The sequence below is a fragment of the Balaenoptera ricei genome, chromosome 15 (genome assembly GCF_028023285.1).
Source record: "Balaenoptera ricei isolate mBalRic1 chromosome 15, mBalRic1.hap2, whole genome shotgun sequence".
Classification (NCBI taxonomy): Eukaryota; Metazoa; Chordata; class Mammalia; order Artiodactyla; family Balaenopteridae; genus Balaenoptera; species Balaenoptera ricei.
Window position 1 is genome coordinate 52,495,418 of NC_082653.1, and position 20,707 is coordinate 52,516,124.

Here is a 20,707-nt window from a genome sequence, read left to right on the forward strand (position 1 = left end):
TACTATTGTTATATATTTTAATTCTCTTTTTTAACTCCACAAAACATTATTGTTGTTTGGGGAAGACAATGGTCATTTAAATTCATGTACATAGTTAGCTCTTTCTGTTTTTTCCTCGTGCTTCTCCAGTAACTTTCCTTCTGCCTGCAGTACATTCTGTACCACGTCCTTTACTGTTTTTATGCTGGTGCCAAACACTCTCAGTTATTTTGGTCTGGAAATGATTTTATTTCTCCCTGATTTTTGAAGGATATTTTCCTTGTCCATCCTTTTGCATTTATTCTAACTGTAGCCATATATTTTAGATGTATTTCTTATAAACAGAATATAGCTGGAGTTTAAAAAAACATTAATTTGTCTATCTTTACTTTTTAAATAGAAGCTTTGGTCCTTTACAACTAATAAAAATTCTAATTCATTTGGTTTTGAATCTACCATGTTATTCAGTGTTTTTTATTTATCCCACCAATTCCATATTCTCTTATTTCCTTTCTGGTCTTTTGGATTGATTTAGTGGATTTGTTTGTTTTTTTACTTTGTATTTTCTCCTCTGTTAGTTTAGAATTTGTAAGTTATTTTGCTGTTCTCTTGGTGGTTATCCTAAGATTACAATGTGCATTTTTAACTTATTAAAGTTTACAATAAACTAGTACATTTCACATTCCAGACAATGCAAGGTACATAGCACACTTAAATTCCATTTATTCTACTTACAGAGATATGTGCTATTTCGTTCAACTATTTCAATTCTGTGTATTTTTAAAAACCCATAAGACATTATTGTTTTTTGTGTAATCGGTATTCATTTAAATTTAGCACATATTTATAATATCGCTTACATGTGGAATCTAGAAAAATGATACAGATGAACTTATTTGCAAAGTAGAAATAGAGACACAGAAGTAGAGAACAAACCTATGGATACCAAGGAGGGGAGGGGGCGGTGGGATGAATTGGGAGATTGGGATTGACATATATACACTATTGATACTATGTATAAAATAGATAACTAATGAGAACCTACTGTATAGCACAGGGAACTCTACCCAATGCTCTGTGGTGACCTAAATGGGAAGGAAATCCAAAAAAGAGGGGATATATGTATATGTGTAGCTGATTCACTTTGCTGTACAGCAGAAACTAACACAGCATTGTAAAGCAGCTATACTCCAATAAAAATTAATTAAAAATAAATTTAGCACATATTTACCCTTTGCATTGTTCTTTAAACCTTCATTCACCCTTAAGCTTCCATCTAGAACTGTTTTCTTCCTGCCTAAACAATATCTATTTCCTTTAGTGCAGATTTTCTGGTGATAAAGTCTCAGAGTTTTTGTTTGCCTGAAAATATATTTTTGGCCTTGGTTTTTGAAGGAATTTTTCCTTGCTATAGAATTCTACTTTAGCAGGGTTTTTTAAACACTTCTACAATGTAATTCTATTGTATTCTTTTTAAAACATATTTACTGAGGTTTAATTTACATATTGTAACATTAATCAGTAATTCATACCATGAAGTTTGATGGCTTTTAGTAAATTTACAGAGTTGTGTGACCATAACCAAAATCCAATGTTAGAACATTTTCATCACTCTGAAAAGATCTTTCATGTTCATTTGCAAACGTTCCTTGTTCCCATCTCTAGCCCAAGGCAACCACTAGTCTACTTTCTGTCTTTATATATTTACCTATTCTGGGCATTTCATAAGAATGGAATCATTTGGATTCATATGCAGAAAATCATATAGTATGTATTTTATGTCTGGCTTCTTTCACTTAGAAGAATTTTTGGAGGTTCATTCATGTTGTGGCATTTATAATAAATACTTGTTCTTTTTTATTGCTGAATAGTACTCCCTCCATCATATGGATAGATCATTTTTGCTTATCCATTCCATTCTATTGTCTTCTGGCTTCCATTATGTCCACTGATATGTCAGCTGCCAGTATTATTTTTATTCTTTTAATGCAATCTGTCCTTTACCTCCGGCTGCTTTTAATATTGTTTTTCTTTGTCTTAGGTTTTCAACATTTTTACAGTGATGTGCCTTTGTGTGGTTTTCTTTGTGTTCCTCTGCTTAGGATTTTTACCACTTTTCACAATGTGCTTGCTGATATTGGTCAGTTTCGGAAAATTCTCAACCAATCTCTCTTCTGATCCTTCCTCTCTTTCCACTCCTCCTGGGACTACTACTTATGCATGATTTTTCCCTTTCAGGTGCTCATGTCTGTTATACTCTTTTTTTGGCTTGTATTCATTATCTATTGCTGCATAACAAATTACCCTAAAACTTAGCAGCCTTGAAACAACAAACATTTATTACCTCACAGTTTCTGTGGGTCAGGAGTCCAGGAGCTGGTAGATAGGTGGTTCTCGCTGAGGGTCTCCTGGGAGGTGGTTGTAGTCAAGCTGTTAGCCAGGGCTGCAGTCTCTAAAGGCTCAACTGGGGGAGGATCCACTTCCAAGTTCACTTCTGTTGTTGCTGGCTGACCTCAGTTCCTTGGTATCTATTGGCCTCAGTTCTTCACCATGTGGGCCTCTTCCCAGGTTGCTGGAGTGACCTTGTGATATGGCAGGCAACTGGCTTCCCCCACAGCGAGTAATCAGAGAAAGAGAGAAAACGTGACCAAGATGGAAGCTACATTCATTTTGTAACCTAATCTTGGAAGTGACATTTTTATCACTTTTGCTATATTCTGTTCATTAGAAGTTAGTCACTAGGTCCAGCTCACAATCAAAGGGAGGATATTAGCACAAGCAACAGAAGGAAAAAACAGGTAGAACTACATCAAAATAAAAAAGCTCTGCACAGCAAACAAAATGATCAACAAAATTAAAAGGCAACCTACTGAATGGGAGAAAGTATTCACAGACACTTATATGATAAGGGGTTAGTATCCAAAAAATATAAAGAAGTCATACAACTCAATAGCAAAAAAGAAAAAAAAAATCCAATTTTTAAATGGGCAAAGGGCCTGGATAGACTTTTTTTCCAAAGAATATATTCAGATGACCAACAGATACATGAAAAGGTGTTCAACATCACTAATCATTAGGGAAATGCAAATCAAAACCACTATGAGATAACACCTCACACCTGTTAGAATGGCAGAGAGACAGGAGATAACAAGCTTTGGCCAGGATGTGGAGAAAAGGGAACACTTGTGTTCTGTTGGTCGGAATGTAAAATGGTGCAGCCACTATGAAAACCGATATTGAAGGTTCCTCAAAAAATTAAAAATAGAGGGACTTTCCTCGTGGCACAGTGGTTAAGAATCTGCCTGCCAATGCAGGGGACACGAGTTTGAGCCCTGGTCCAGGAAGATCCCATATGCCACGGAGCAACTAAGCCCGCAGGCCACAACTACTGAGCCTGTGCTTTAGAGCCCACGAGCCACAACTACTGAGCCCACATGCCACAACTACTGAAGCCCGTGTGCCTAGAGCCCGTGCTCCACAACAAGAGAAGCCACCGCAATGAGAAGCCCACGCGCTGCAATGAAGAGTAGCCCCCGCTCGCCACAACTAGAGAAAGCCTGCGCACAGCAACGAAGACCCAATGCAGCCAAAAATAAATTAATTAATTTAAAAAAAATAGAACTACCATATGATCCAACAATTCCACTTATGGGTATATATCTAAAGGAAATATACTCACTACCTCAAAGAGATATCTGCACCCCCATGTTCATTGCAGCATTATTTACAACGGCCAAGTTGTAGAAACAACCTAAGTGTCCATCAGCAGGGGAATGGATAAAGAAAATGTGATTGATAAACACACACACACACACACACACACACACACACACACACACGCTATTTGGCCATTAAAAAAAAAAAAAAGAGGAATCCTGACACTTGCAACAACATGGATAGGCCTTGAGGGCATTATGCTCAGTGAAATAAGTCAGACACAGAAAGACAAACATTGTATGATCTTACTTATATGTGGAATCTTAAAAAAAAAAAAAAAACCTCATAGAAACACAGAACAGATTTGCGGTTGCCAGAGGTTGGAGGTAGGGGTGGGGGAATTGTGTGAAGGTGGTCAAAAGTTCTAACCCTCTAATCACTTGTTTTTTGTTCCCATGGCAACCAACCCCCATCCTTTGGTGCTTTCCAAAAGTCACTCCATTAACATAACAAAAGACACTTTAATGGCTCTCATCACTTAGAAATTTACAAGGGTTTTAGGCGCTCTATTCCAGAACCAGGACAAAGATCAAATACATATTTCTTATTATAAATCACAATAATCACAAAAGGTAGTAATAAAAACTTCATTTCCTCATGATTTGGCTACATTTTACTATTATCAGTGCTCTTGAGGTTATTTTTACATCTACTTACATCTGTATGATGGAAATGTTATGTTGATAATTTGAAATCAATCATGGTGAGAGTATTTACAACATGGAAATTGATAAACACTATAAACTGGGGTTTAATTTATTGCTTTGTTGATTGTCTAGATTAAAAAAGTAATGACTGAGAAAATGTTAATAGTGTGAATTAAGCTTAAAAGTATGTCATATCTGAAGCAATTTCATTAAGAATAGAATTTGAGGAAATACTCTTCCAGTATTAAAAAAATGTTATTCAATCCAACAAAAATGTTGCTCACCTCATGGATGAATGAGTGAAGTTCTGACATACATCTTTGTTGTTTCACTTTTATCTTAATCATTAATGTTACTTAAACCATCAACCAATGTTCTTGTCAGAACTATAGAGAACCACACACTACTGCCTCCTGCCCGCAGCCACATAAGGGCACCACCTTGAGAGCTGACCCTCCTGCCCCAGTCCAGCCTTCAGACAACTGCAGCCTGGCCAATAGCTTGACTACAGCCTCAGGAGAGACCTTGAGACAGAACCACCCAGCTGAGCCACTCCCAAATTCCTGACCCACAGGAACTTCGTGAGATGCTAAACGTTTACTGTTGTTTTAAGATGCTGGGACCTCCCTGGTGGTCCAGTGGTTAAGACTCCATGCCCCCAGTGCAAGGGGAGTGGGTTCAATCTCTGGTCAGGGAACTAAGATTCCATAAGCCATGTGGCAAGGCCAAAAGATTTTTAAATAAATAAATAAATAAATAAAGATGCTAAATTTTGGGATAATCTGTGTCACAGCAATAAATAACAATTAATTCACTGTCTTTTGCAGAACCATACTGGAGGGAAAGTGAGTCACCTGTTTACTGGATTATTTTGTTGTGGCAAATTCCCAGAGGTAGAATAACTGGCCCAAAGACTATGAATAAAAATATGTTTCTTGACCTAACAGTTTGCTGCCAACAATGAATACATCTTTTTGCCTTGGTGTGGGGGGGTGGTTTTGGGCAAACTTTTTCTTAAAGGGCCAGATAGTAAATACTTCAGGCTATGTAGGTTTAGTGGCATAATCAAGGGTATTATGTAAGTCACTTAGATAACCATCTAAACATGTAACCATTTAAAAATGTAAAATCCTTTCTGAGCTGGATTTGGCCTACTGGCCATAGTTTACAAACCCCTGTCCTAGAGCGTCAGCAATGCTGCATTTTATAATTTATAGTTTTGCTCATAAAATAGATATTAGTGATATTTTTGTTTTAATTTGTGTGTGGTATCTTTTAAGGGAAATAATGAAATCTATTTATGCTAGTGTTGCCTCAGTTATTTGGAAAAGCCATTGGTCAGTTAATTCAGTTCTTATTTAGTGCCTACTTAAGAACTTTCTAGCCAGTATATACTTGCTAGCAGTATGTAATCTTGGTGCAGCTCTTTTTTCTCTCATTATTGTCCTAACTTATTTTTTTTATATCTTACACAACTTTCATTCTTTAAATCCAAACAAAATGAAATGTGTTGTGATTTTGAGAATTTTTATTTCTTTTTGTTTCTGGTTTGGTTTAGGGTTAGTAAGTTGGTAGATTCCAGTATACATATGCAATCATCAAGCTTCCCTCCTTCCATTCTCACCCGCTGGTTAGCCGAGTTCCTGTTAACAGAATTAAACGTCTTCATTCAAGGATTTTCTCAATACGGTCCAGCCAACCAAACCAACCAAACACTGGGGTGAGCAAATATTTCAAATGCATGCAAGAAAGCAGATTTTTATTTCATTCTTGGAATCATGATATTATTCTGTCAAGAAGTATATATCAACCTTTAATAAGGGCTTAAGAAAATATGTGCAGATTTTAGGCATAGAAGATTGGCTCTGCTGGGTTTCAGCAGTACCATGCTCTTTGCTCCACTTCAAAGTCAGAATGCTGGTGTTTTCTGACTAGGATCAACACAATGGAAGGGAGTATCAGAAAAGATCTAGAAAAGGTCGTGGCCATTCCTTTCACCAGGAAGAAGAAAGAATAAAAGCATTAAATCTACTGGCCAAAAAGCATACTTAATCTTTCTTTTTAATTTTTCACTGTGAAACAGATCATGTATTGTACCACCTGGAATTTAAATTTTTAAAAATATATTCTTATGAAATACATGGACATTATTTTAATGCTTAAAAAAAGAATATTGATATGCATTTTATATAGTGGTCTTGATTTAGCTATCTATAAGGTATGTTGCAAAATAATGAGACTGGTTTTCATGGGTTAGTGAAGAGATTAGTCTCACTGTTTCATAGTCTTAAATCACCTATTCAAGGGGAAGTTGCCATTCATGGAGCCTCCAAGTTGGAAAGGGTCTTGGGGGTCATCTAGGCCAGTGCCTGTCTTATACAGGAGGCTCTTCTCCAACCCCCAGGAAGGATCTATCCGGCCTCTACTTGGCCAAGCTTTGCTTTAGCAAACAGCTCTGGAACCTTCCCAGGAAGTATTTCTCAGAGCACCACCTCTGGTGAGTTATTAGCAGTGCCTTTTTTTTTTTTTTTTTTTTTTTTCACACACACACACACTGTATTTTATTTTTACAAGAGATAAATCGACTGACACCAAGCATTGTACATGGATGACCACAACAAAAGCAACAATGATTGCAATTACCAAACATGAAACACACTCATACTATGTCATAGTATTGACATTCAGTCCAGTAATCCTCCACTGTAACAGCTCCTTTACTTTGCAGTGAAAATTGATTTGTATATTCTTTGCCTCTGAGTCCTTGTGGAATTTTTTTTTTTTTTAAATTCAGACAGAAAGTCACAAAAATTATACTCATCCTCATCAGTTCACTCAGTCCCATGTAATTAATTTTTTTTTTTTCATCTTGATCTTTTGTTAGCACTTTTATGAGTTCATCAGTTTTTCATTAGAGTTCTGAAAATGCTTATTCATTCAGTTCAGCAGTACAGTACGCTACCAGCAGTGCCTTTTAATGAATGTTTGAGGGGAAAGGAGCTTCCATCATGTCAAATGTGGGAAACTTGGGGGGTGGTGCTTGGTAGAGATTTTCAGGGATTCTTTGGTATTCTGAGAACAAGGAACACTGGCGCCTGAGGCTTGAAGGCCCCGCTGCCTGCCCCAGCTAGTGCAGCACTACAGAGAAGCTGGGTGGGAGCATGCAGTGCCCACCTCCACAGTCTGCTGCCTCTGGGCCCAGCAGTGGATCTTGGGATCTCAGTGCACACGACTACACACTTTGACATTTACTGTCAATGCCACAAGGACATCTCTGTGCGTGTCCTGCATACTTACACAAGTATACCTGTAGGATACATTACTAGAAGTAAAATTTCTATATTAAAGACTGTGTGAATATCAAATTAATTTTATTCATTCAGCTAATTTGTTTTCTAAAAAAAGTCATACCAAATTAAAATGCCAGCAATGGCATTTTCCTCATATCCTCATCAACTTAAAATTTTTGCCAATCTGGCAGGTAAAAAACAATTGTATCATGTTTATATTTGGTATCTGTTTAGGCTACTCTTCCAGACTCTTTCCAATCTGTGCCTTCTTTTTCTGCCATTAAATGTTAATCAAATAATTAAGTCAAAGAATTTTAATCTGAAGCAATTTTTAACATCATCAAAATGTTAGACACAATATGAGAGAATACAATTGGACGTGAGCCACGTAACTGCCTGCCAGCTTCTACCTGTGACCATGTTAATGTTGTTTCCCCCTTTTTTTAAATTGTAGTTCAGCCTTCTCTGCCAACAGTTCTATGCCATGTTCTTGAAAAGGGCTACATATTCTTGGTGCAACTCGATGATGATGCTGTCAATACAGATCCTGGTACCTCTGGTGATCCTTATGGTCAGCCTCTCATTCCTCAACTTCAGTACAAGCATGGAAAATGTCCCATTGGAGTTGACCCTAAAAAACATATGGTCAAAAAACAAACAAACAAACAAAAAACCAAACAAACATATGGTCAAACTATTGTTCCATTCTTTATTTCTCTGAATTCCAGGCTGGATCCTCAGCTTTCAGAACATTTTACAGATATGCTCATGGCTGAGGAACAGATTCCTCTGCAGCTGCTAAGTAAGTACCAGGCCCAGGAAAATGGGGCAGGAAGCAGGCCCATTGCTCCTTGTAGTGAAGCCATGTGCTTCCAGGCCACGTGATGCTCCCTGAAGTCAGAGTGAATAGCTAGAAGTCTCAGAAAAACATCTTTCAAAAGCCAAACAAGAGGAAAGGGAGAGTTCCCAGAAATGAGACCAAGTTGTGTCTTTCTAGGGACTAAAGCATGTCCAAAAATGAAACTGATAAATTTTCTGTTACATTTGAATGTATTAAGAAGAGATTTACAGTCCCTCCCACAAAGGGAGTTTGTGGATGACTTAGTGATAGATGTAGAGAAAACTAAGCAAATGAGAAAAGGAGAACATTATTAACTTCAGAGGGGGAAAGTTGTACAAAAAAAGAAACATGTCATAATATACTGCTTGGTTCAGCTGTGAATAATTTTTACTTTGTCATAGTAATGTCAAAACTGACTATTGATTAAACCGAATTTATTATACAACTCTAGGGGGAGGAGAGGGGAGGGGAAGGCCATAGGGGGCAGGGATAGTCATAAAAGAACAAAATCCTTGCATCCAAGATAGGATATCAGTAGAGAGATGGGCTATTTAGCAATCCAGAGAAACACGAACTAAATGATTTCAAAGTGGTTGCCTGTGGTGAGCAGGTACCAGGGATGGTGATGGGTAGGCCATGGCACTGTCATTTCTCATTATAAGTTTTATATAATTATTTGATTTTTAAAATTATATTAATGTGATATTTTAATTTAAAATAAAAATATTAAGCATTTTTTTTAGTAAAGAGACCAAATGCAGAACGTGATGTAGCAAAGTGGTTGGGATTACAGTGACCTACCTCTCCAAACCTTGGTTTCCTCTTCTGCAAAATGGAAAGAATAATAAACCTTGCCTCACATTGTCATTGGAGGATTCCATGAGAGAGTGCCTATCATGAGCTTTGCACACTGTTAACACTGGCACTCAGTAACCTTCAGCCACTGGTACAATTATCATTATTGTGGGGTTTTTTTGGTTTTTTTTTTCAATTATCATTATTGTTGTTGCTGTGATTGAAGGTCCCTTCCAGCACTAAAAATTCCAGAATTCTAAGTGGGTCATATATTTCACTTGGCACTGTGTGCTGGAAGTCCAGTGATGAACAGTATTACTACCAGCCCTTGATGAGCTTCTAGCCCAGAGATCATATGGATAAGTGACAGTAGTTACAATACAAAGGAACAGTAAATGATGGTCTCATAGACATGTCTCAGCCTTGGAGAGCCAGAGGACGCTCCAGAGTTAAGAACCTAAGGTGTGAATAGGTACTGACCCACAGCAGGGGAATGTAACCCAAAGAACATTCCAAACCATGAGAAGAGCATTTGTAAGCATGGGGAACGGTGAGTCCTTAGGCATGGCTAGAACTTCAAGACAGGAAGCGGAGTCTGGATAACAGCTGGGCACTGTAGGTCGTGTGCAGGAGGTTAGCTTTATCCCGAGAGCAGGGAGGAGTCACTTGAAATTGTTGGGTAGGGTGCGTGTGATCAGACATGTCCTTTCACATGAGACTGGAGGGACTGGATAGGAGGCAAGGAGCTCTGTTGGAGCCACACAGTCCAGGCAAAGGTGGTGGGGCCTGGGCTGCGTCAAGGCCATGGGGAGGAGGGGAGTAGACAGAGCTGAGATTTAAAAGATGACTAGACAAGACTTTTTTATACTGCTCCAGTCAATGAAAGGAAAACTTTCTTGATGCCCTGGGGTCATGGGGCTCGGGCAGGAGGCAGCCCTGTGGGCAAAGGGGATCACTGGAATTCAGAGCACGGCCACGTCAGGAGGAGCCCACTTTCGGATGTGGGCGGGGGTTAGTGATGAGATAGATACCCAGGAGGAGCAGTGGTTGGGGGAGGCCAAAGGCGAATCCTCTCTGCCTCACTGGGCCTGGTGTGACACTCTCGGATGGTCTGCTCTCTTCTACGTTCAGTAGAGCCATTCCTCCTGAAAAAGTTAGAGGAGGAGCCCGAGGTCTTTGATCAGAACTACCTAGTGGCAGCTTCCTTTGAAGACGTGGGGAACCACACCATAGTGACAGCGCTGTTCAACAACCAGGCGTACCATTCCACTGCCCTGGCGCTGGCACTGGTGGACAATGTCCTCTTCAAGTTGCTTTCTGGTGCCAGGGCTTCAATAACGGTATTCGACCACCCTCAACCTCAGTCAAACAGGGAGACCTCGGAGAATATCTTGTACGAGTATGTGCGACTTTCCTTCCCTCCTCAGTGCTTCTCCCTTTACCACCTACTTCTTCCTTTTTTTTGTTTTGTTTTGTTTTGTTTTGGAGTATGGTTGCTATGAGCAGTTCTACTTAAATGGCTACCTCTCTCCTTATATCCTGTCTTTTACAGGGGTCCTAAAGGACATTATCTTGTTATCAACTTACTTTTTGGAATGGCTTTCCTGTCTAGCTCTTTCTGCAACTTGACAGTCAAAGAGAGATGCATCAAGACCAAGCAGGTCCAGTTCATCAGTGGCGTTTATGTGGCTACTTTCTGGCTCTCGGCTCTGCTGTGGGACCTCATCTCCTTCCTCACCCCCACTCTGCTGCTGCTGGTGAGCTGCATGGTGCTAGGGCCTTTCCCCTGCACATCACAGGGGGCTTGCCTTGGGGACCCTGTGAAGAACCAGAACCCTACCTGAAGTCCAGGCTGGCAGCTAAGCCCCTGATTGGCCACACAGGGTGTGAAAGCACCTTCATTGCTGACCCTCAGTAAAAGATGATTTCAGTCCCAGCATCATTAGGAGCAGAGGGGCCGGCTCTAGGGTCTCTAATTTGTGGCTTCCCCACAACTGCTGCCTCAAACTAGTAAATGACAGTGCCTTGGGGACAGTGCCCAGAAATAGCTCACCAGGGCACTGAGGGTTGCAAGTCTTTGGTGGTGACTGAGTTGTGCAGTTGAGGTTCCCTGGTCATTTGTGCAGAATGGATCACGTCCTCCTTTGTTCTGCCTCTGAGCCCCTGATCTCACTGCACTGATTTCCAGGGGCAGAGCCAGCTGTCTCTGTACCGCTGGATGAGTAAGGGAAGGGAGTTGCCAATGTAGTACTGCTAACACCTTATTTACTTTATTTTTAAAATTGAGATTATCATATCCTTTCTCTAATGCTTAGGACTGACTCTTAGTGACTTTTCCAAATTCTACCCCGCTTTCCTAAGGTGGTGTTTTTGTACTATGATGAAGAAGCTTTTACACACCCGGAAAACATCCCTGCTGTTGTCTTGATGCTAATGTTCTATGCCTGGGCGATCATCCCCTTCATCTACCTGACCAGCTTCTTCTTTGACAATGTGGGTAGCGCCTGTGTTAAGCTCATCATCACGCTCACCTTTTTAGCATCGGCCCCCTTGTTCTCGTCTCAGTCACAAGTGAAAAAGGTGAGGACCGTTATGGCTACACATCACACAGCTTTAACTTTCCCTCCAGCAGCCACAGAAGTTGTAACCATGAAAATGTGTGTCTGCCAGGGGCCTGTGTGAGGCTCTTCTCAGCAGCTGTCAATGGAAGAGCCCCAAACTGTCAACGTCCCAAACATGCATCTCCAGGAGGACAGAGACACACAGTGGTTATATTCATCAGCAGAGTATGCTCAGCAACAAAGAGGGAACAGACGCTCACCACGTGCAGCAGCGCAAACATCAAAACAGGGTGCTGCGTGGAAGAGGCGCACTCTGAGCCAGAAAAGCGTTTGGCTCAGAGCTGGGGGGAGGGGGTCCACTACATGGAGACCTTAGGGAACTTTCTGGAGTGTTGGAAACATTCTGTATCTTGATCGAGGTGTTGGTTACATGGGCATAAATATTTGTCAAAATTCATCAAACTGTCCACTTATGATCATGCATTTCACTGAAATAAATTATTCCTCAGTTTAAAAGAAGGTAATAATAAGCCAGGGTTGGACGAAGGCTGCTTGGTGACGTGCAATTAGAGTCAAAGAAACTGAGGGGTGAGCCATCTTCACACCACATCCTCTAAAACCGACGTCTTCATGTCTGTGCTGCCGTCTCTCTCTGGGTCAGGGTTGGATATCCATGATCATATTTTACCTCTGTAATGCTTTTTTTCCTTTGTTTTTATGCTGACCACCTCCTTCAAATTGATTTTGGGGTTTTGTTCGTTTCTTTCTTTTAATTTAAAAATATGTTAACAGCTTCTTCTGCTTTCATCTTGGGAGTCATTCTGTCTCTTAAAGGATGTGTGTGTATTCCCTATTTTGAATTTATTTTACTAGTCTAACAGAGTTAGTGGTGCCTTTTCTAGTTCTCATACATACCACCTGTGGAATTTCAGAGACGGAATTATTTTCATCTGAGAGGATCATAAAAGTGACAGTGTTTTGACTTTATGATTGAAATAGAACAAAAAGCGCACTGCAGGCAGAGGAAAGGGGATACACAAAGGCCTGTCCTGAGGGAAGCCAAATCCAGCAGTTCTCAGCTGTAAACTCCATCTGAGATTCACTGATCAGCACTTAAAGACATCCTGCATGATTCCGACACAAGTGGTACAGGGAATCACTCTGAGAAATGTTTGCTCTAATCTCCAGGGAGAATCTAAGGATTCCTCCCTTTCTCTTCTCCTCTGTCGCTCAACCCACCCAAGAGGGACAAGCACCTGAAAGTCCAAGGACACTGAGGGCCCTGATGGGAGCAGAGCTTTAAAGAAGATGACCAAGCTAGCGCCTGACTCTCTGGACATTCTCCCTGGATCCCTTGGCCTTGCTGGGATCTGTTTCTTCTTAGATTGCTTCATGCTATTTCTTCTCTTCCCTCCAATGCAGCAATAACAGGGACCAAGGCACTTCTTCTGCTTAGCAGGAGGCAACTGCTAAAACTAACTGGAAATCGGGTGAGTCAAAGAGGAGGGAGGCTGGGACAAGGCAAGAAGCTTCACCTCTGGTCTGGGGAAAAGGATGCCAGTGCCTTCACAGGCTCCATCCCTACTCCCTGAGAAAGAAAACTATACATTAGAGGCTCGCCCTTGGCCCTTGTACACATGCCCTAGAGGCCTCATTAAGATGCTGTCACCATGGCAGTAGACAGAGAGTTATGAAAGCTAGATCTGAGCTCTCTTTTTCCTGAGACTCCACTAAAACGATAGCAAAGGAAATAAAAATGTATGAATTCACAATGAAGAAACATCTAAAGTGCATTGAGAGGGGGAAATGGCTGAGCAAGTACCTAATTTAGCAACACAGAATCCTCGAGAGGCTTGGGACCGCAGAGAAAGGGAGTGAAACAGTCTGTTCCATCTCCATTGGCCCTACTACCACTCCCCACCCGGAAGCAGTCAGAGATCCCTCCTCTTGATGAATTGAACCTGCTTCCAAAAGAGACCTAAACATTATGGACTGGTGCCCTGCCTGGTTGCCTTAAAATGTAGCCTGGCCCCTTACCTCCATACACAAAGCTAGCAAATCACCTCCTGGTGCCTCATTTGTCTCTCTGAATAGACAGACAATCAAGGATCACTGATCATTTGAGGATGGCAGCCAAGAAAAGACTAAAACAAACCAACAAAAAGGAGACACAGGGGGAGGGACGTGCAGGAAACAAAACCAAACAAAACAAAGATTTTGGAAAAGATTGCATCTATTAAACAACAGAATTCCATAAAGAAGAAAAACTTTGAGAACAAGAAAGAGCTGATTGCCAAAATAAAAATTTAGCAGAAGTGTTGGAAAATAAAGTCAATTAACCTGCCAAAGTAGAGCAAAAAGATAAGAGAAATAGGAGAAGTTGAGAAAAAGGGCAGGTAACGTGAGAGTAAGTCCAGGAGATGCTATTATATTCAATTGATAAGCATTCCAGAAAGAGAAAACAGAGGAAATGAAGTTGAGGAAACTACCAAAGAAATGAAACAAAAAAATTTCCCAGAGTTGAAAAATCAAACTTCAAGATTGAAGGGATCCATCAAATATCCAACACTGAATGAAAAAAGACCCAGATGCTTCCTAGATGACAACGAGTTCTATACTGAATTCACTTGTCAGTCAGGTGTATGGACAGAACAAAGACAATTTCAAATGGGCGAACAGAGATTGAAGCCACCACGTCACTTTCTTGGAAAGTTAAGGATATAGGCCAGCAAAGTGAAGGAGTAAAGTAAAGGAGAAAGAAGACACGAGATCCAGAAAAGGATGGATCCCACCCAGGAATGTGGCAGAGAAAAGTCCTTCAGTTGGAGGGCTAGATATGGGTGGTTTGTGACCTCTCCTCAGTCTTCAACAAGCTTTGGAGTAGGATCCACAGAGAAGGAAGGACCGAAAACAAGCAGAAGTTGTAAATAACTGTTCCTTTGATTACACGTATTGTTGGTGAACTGATTCTGGTTAGGGTGAGCTTGGGGCGTGGGGTTGTCCCCTCTCAGATTTCAACCACTCCTCTCTTAGGGGCCTGAAGATTTTCACTGAACAGGGGAAGGTCTGGGAGGAGACCGTGGCTGACTGTTCATTCTCAGTCTGGGCTCATGAGCCTTGCTTAGTGGTTAAGTCTTTCTCTCTACCCCACACAGGAGCTGCACTGCTGATGTTCTGGTAGTTTTCCCGTCTCCCCTCTACCTGAGTCTCCAGGTTAGATTTCCAAATTTAGAATTCTAAAGAGAGAAAATGAGGAGGACATGACCCACTGTGTCTCCTTCCCAGAGCCATGTCTGCCACCTTTGCAGCTGTACTGCTGAGGCGTGGTCTCCTTGGATGCAGCTGTCTGGTCACCAGAGCCATGACTCTGGGGCCTCGGCGACAGTGTGGAGCCACGACTTCCGAGTTGTGCCCCAAACTGCGCCTCCAACCCCATGGGTGGACCCTGGCTCTGATGCTCAGTTTCTGAGTCCTGGCCCAGAAAATGTTGGTCTGGAGACCTCATATCCAAGTTCACCTCACCATACATCACAGTGGCCTCCACTGACAGGAATTTCACAGATTGACACCCAAAAGCTGTACTACTCTAAATCCAAGCCCTGAGAGTAGAGTTCATTTTTTTATATGAAGAGTTTATTCAGCCTCTCTTCAGGGAATCTGTAAGTCACACGTCCACAGGCTCTCTCCCTTGGACTACCCACTGGTTTAGAGCTGGTGGTGTGACTAGTCATGAAGTCTGAAATTAGAGCTCTAATCCCACCCAGTTATTTACCCTTTTTGTTGGTGAGGATATTTTGTGGTTTGTGAAGGATGGCGGCTAGTAGCACGTGTAGTTATCAGGGATAAGCACGAAGTGGCCTGTTGGGTGGGTGAGGGCTTGATTACGTTTGTGGACTGTAAACATGGCCCCACTGCTGGCCCATGACCCACGCAGCACATTATGAGTTAATCCTCTTACAAATTAATTAGCTTATGAGTAGCATATTTATTTTGCAGAGCAGTTGTGTTTATTTGTTGTAAATAAACATTTAAAATATTTTAAATATACCACAGTTTATTTATAACCCCGTTTGGCATTTCTTCACTTTTCAATATAACATGAACCTAAAAAATTGGCTTCTCAAACCTCTAAGAGGCCCCAGTTTCTGTATATTTATTTTATAACCAGCCAGTTTACTGACCTCTCTTTTATTTCTTTTTTTTTAAATGAAGTATAGTTGATCTACAATATTGTGTTAATTTCTGCTGTACAGCAATGTGATTCAGTTATACACATATATACATTCTTTTCCATTATGCTTTATCATAGGATATTGAATATAGATTTCCCTGTGCTATACAGTAGGACCTTGTTGTTTATCCATCCTATGCGTAATAGCTTACATCTGCTAATCCCAGCCTCCCACTCCACTCCATCCTTCCCCCAACCCCCTCCCCCTTGGCAACCACAAGTCTGTTCTCTATGTCTGCGAGTCTGTTCTGTTCTGTCTTTTCTTTCTTTCTTTTTTTTTTGGCTGCAAGACTTTTGGGGTCTTAGTTCCCCGACCAGGGATCAAACCCGTGTCCCCTGCATTGGAAGCGTGGAGTCCTAACCACTGGACCACCAGGAAGTTCCCTCTCTTATTTCTAATAGCACTTTGATTGATTCTTGTGGCTTTTCTAGGTACATGATAATGTACAGCATTTGCAAATAATGATGGTTTTGGCTCTACAAACTGTACAGGCAGGAACTGTGTTCTTATCTACCTGTAAGATGACACTCAAATAACTCCAAAGCTGGCCCACCAGACCCTCCTGTCTGGCCCTAACTCATTTGTAAACCTCCAGCCTTCAAATCCACTGCTTCCACAGGTGCATCCCATACTGCAGCCACGCTCTTGCTGGTTTTCTCAAACACACCAAGCTCTTTCTGATTTGTCTGCATAAACAATAGGAATAGAAGTAAAATGACAGGTTCAGGAAGCACTGCAAAAGAAAAGTACTTATGGCTTGGAGGTTGAATGACTACAGGGGAAGAGGGAACACTGGGAGTCAGGGAGAACCTGATTCCGGTCTTGGGCCTGGCAGTGTGACGTGCAGAGATAGATATAGCAACAGATAGAGATAACAGATCCTTTATACAGGATAAAAGGCACAGTGGGTTCAGAGAGTTGCTAGGGGATGTTCCCTTTTCTTCCTGAAAGAAGAGTTAATATTTTCTATTCCCCTCACAGATCTAGGCTACACAAAAGTCTCAGAGTCTTTGGATCACACATTCCTACTGCTTCCAGGCCACTGCCTGGGGATGGCTTTCTCCAACTTACATTACAGCTTTGAACTACAGAAGTTTTGCAATGCCAAGAGCCTGAACCAGACTGAGTGCAATCAAGTTTGTGAGTATTGCAAGCAGAATTTGTTAATTACATTTTTTATTGAGATATAATTCATAGAAAATTCGCCCTTTTAAAGTATACAATTCATTGGTTTTTAGTATATTCACAAGGTTGTACAACCATCACCACCATCTAATTCCAGAACATTTTCGTCACCCGAAAAAAAGAAATACCCCATCCATTAACAGTCACTCCCCATTCCCTTTTCCCCCAAGCATCTGACAACCAATAATCTACTTTCTGTCTCTATGGATTTGCCTGTTCTGGACATTTCATGTATATGGAATCATACACTATGTGACCTTCTGTATCTGGCTTCTTTCACTTATAACAATGTTTTTGAGGTTCATCCAGGTTGTGGTGTGCATCGGTACTTTGTTCCTTTTTATGGCTGAATAATATTCCATTGCATAGATAGACTACAATTTGTTTATCCATTCATCAGTTGATGGACATTTGGGTTGTCTCTACATTTTGGCTATTATGAATAATGCTGCTGTGAACATTCACGTACAAGTTTTTGTTCGAAGATGTTTTCAGTTATCTTGAGTATATGCCTAGGAGTGGGTTTGCTGGGTCTTTTTTTTTTTTTTTTAAAGGAATTCCTTTATTTATTTATTTATTTATTTATTTTTGGCTGTGTTGGGTCTTCGTTTCTGTGTGAGGGCTTTCTCCAGTTGCAGCGAGTGGGGGCCACTCTTCATCACAGTGCGTGGGCCTCTCACTATCGCGGCCTCTCTTGTTGCGGAGCACAGGCTCCAGACGTGCTGGCTCAGTAGTTGTGGCTCATGGGCCTAGTTGCTCCGTGGCATGTGGGATCTTCCCAGACCAGGGCTTGAACCTGTGTTCCCTGCATTGGGGGGCAGATTCTCAACCACTGCGCCACCAGGGAAGCCCCGGTTTGCTGGGTCTTATGGTGACTTTATTTAGCTTTTTCAGGAACCACCAAACTATTTTCACAGTGGCTGCACCATTTTACATTTCACTAGCAATGTATGAGGGCTCCAATTTATCCACATCCTTTCAACACCTTTTAAAATTAATTATTTTCTTAAACTGTGGAAAAATATATACGAAGTTTACCATTTTAACCATTTTTACATGTACAGTTCGGTGGCATTAAGTACATTCACATTGTTGTGCAACCATCATAACCATTATCTCCAGAACTTTTTTCAACTTGCAAAACTGAAACTCTGAATCCATGAAACACTAACTACCCGTCTCCCTCCCCCCAGCCCCTGGCAGCTATCATTCCACTTTCCGTCTCTATGAGTTTGACTACTCTAGGTACCTCATATGAAACATTTTAATTCCTTTCTCGTTTCCTTTTGAGTATATTCTACAGCTATTTTCTTTGTGGTTACCATGGGAATTACATTTAACATCCTAAAGTTACAACATTCTAATTTGAATTTATATCAGTTTAACTTCAAAAACATATAAAAACTACTCCTATACAGCCCTGTCCCCACTCTCTTTTAATTACTGATGTCACAGTACCTCTTTATGTATTATGTGTCCAGAAGCATAGACTAATAATTGTTTTTTATGCATTAGTTTCTTAAGTCATATAGAAAACAAAAAGTGGAGTTACCTACCAAAGTTACAACAATACTAGTTGCTACAATTGTCCATGTATTTACCTTTGCCAGAGATCTGTATTATTTTGATCTATATGTCCTGATATGGCCAATGTCTGTTACATATTAGTAAATGAAACAAAGGAATTGGAGAAGATAATGCATAGTATCATTCTACCTGTATTTTAAAAGATTATATCCAGAAGGTATGGAAGGATTATATACAAAACTGTAACAATAGTTGTGGGGAAAGGAGAAGTACCTTGACTTTCTACCTCATACATGTTTCTTCTTTCCAATGAGTGTGTATTTACTGTATGATTTTAAAATACATGTATTTTGGGACTTCCCTGGTGGTCCAGTGGGTAAAACTCCACGCTCCCGATGCAGGGGGCCCAGGTTTGATCCCTGGTCAGGGAACTAGATCCCGCATGCTGCAACTAAGGGTCCGCATACCACAACTAAAGATCCCACATGCCACAACGAAGATACCATGTGCCGCAGCTAAGACCTGGCACAGCCTAAATAAATATTTTAATAAAAATAAACTAGAACAAATCATCTTAAAATTTGTATGGAGACACAAAAGACCCCGAATAGCCAAAGCAGTCTTGAGGGAAAAAACCGGAGCTGGAGGAGTCAGATTCCCTAACTTCAGACTCTACTACAAAGCTACAGTAATCAAGACAATATGGTACTGGCACAAAAACAGAAACATAGATCAATGGAACAAGATAGAAAGCCCAGAGATAAACCCACGCACCTATGGTCAACTAATCTATGACAAAGGAGGCAAAGATATACAATGGAGAAAAGACAGTCTCTTCAATAAGTGGTGCTGGGAAAACCGGACAGCTATATGTAAAAGAATGAAATTAGAATACTCCCTAACACCATACACAAAAATAAACTCAAAATAGATTCGAGACCTAAATGTAAGACCGGACACTATAAAACTCTTAGAGGAAAACATAGGAAGAACACTCTTTGACATGAATCACAGCAAGATCTTTTTTGATCCACCTCCTAGAGTAATGGAAATAAAAACAAAAATAAACAAATGGGACCTAATGAAACTTCAAAGCTTTTGCACAGCAAAGGAAACCATAAACAAGAGGAAAAGACAACCCTCAGAATGGGAGAAAATATTTGCAAACGAATCAACGGACAAAGGATTAATCTCCAAAATATATAAACAGCTCATTCAGCTCAATTTTAAAGAAACAAACAACCCAATCCAAAAATGGGCAGAAGACCTAAACAGACATTTCTCCAAAGAAGACATACAGATGGCCAAGAAGCACATGAAAGGATGCTCAATATCACTAATCATTAGAGAAATGCAAATCAAAACTACAATGAGGTATCACCTCACACCAGTTAGAATGGGCATCATCAGAAAATCTACAAACAAATGCTGGAGAGGGTGTGGAGAAAAGGGAACCCTCTTGCACTGTTGGTGGGAATGTAAATTGATACAGCCACTATGGAGAACAATATGGAGGTTCCTTAAAAAACTAAAAATAGAATTCCCATATGATCCAGCAATCCCACTACTGGGCATATACCCAGAGAAAACCGTAATTCAAAAAGACACATGCACCCCAATGTTCATTGCAGCACTATTTACAATAGCCAGGTCATGGAAGCAACCTAAATGCCCATCAACAGACAAATGGATAAAGAAGATGTGGTATATATATACAATGGAATATTACTCAGCCATAAAAAGGAACGAAATTGAGTCATTTATTGAGACGTGGATGGATCTAGAGACTGTCATACAGAGTGAAGTAAGTCAGAAAGAGAAATACAAATATCATATATTAATGCATGTATGTGGAACCTAGAAAAGTGGTACAGATGAACCGGTTTGCAGGGCAGAAGTTGAGACACAGATGTAGAGAACAAACGTATGGACA

The 20,707-nt window shown here is 40.6% G+C and overlaps 1 protein-coding gene across 1 annotated transcript in view; it reads left to right on the forward strand.

The window, feature by feature from the left end:
- The window catches only part of LOC132349863 (ATP-binding cassette sub-family A member 17-like), an 83,718-nt gene that overhangs the window by 48,338 nt on the left and 14,673 nt on the right, over nucleotides 1-20,707 (forward strand). The window contains 10 exon segments of the mRNA XM_059898685.1: nucleotides 5,902-5,939; nucleotides 5,942-6,063; nucleotides 8,088-8,266; nucleotides 8,311-8,430; nucleotides 9,809-9,819; nucleotides 10,401-10,668; nucleotides 10,822-11,026; nucleotides 11,631-11,802; nucleotides 11,805-11,849; nucleotides 17,044-17,202. Coding sequence (XP_059754668.1) covers nucleotides 5,902-5,939; nucleotides 5,942-6,063; nucleotides 8,088-8,266; nucleotides 8,311-8,430; nucleotides 9,809-9,819; nucleotides 10,401-10,668; nucleotides 10,822-11,026; nucleotides 11,631-11,802; nucleotides 11,805-11,849; nucleotides 17,044-17,202 — 1,319 coding nt within the window.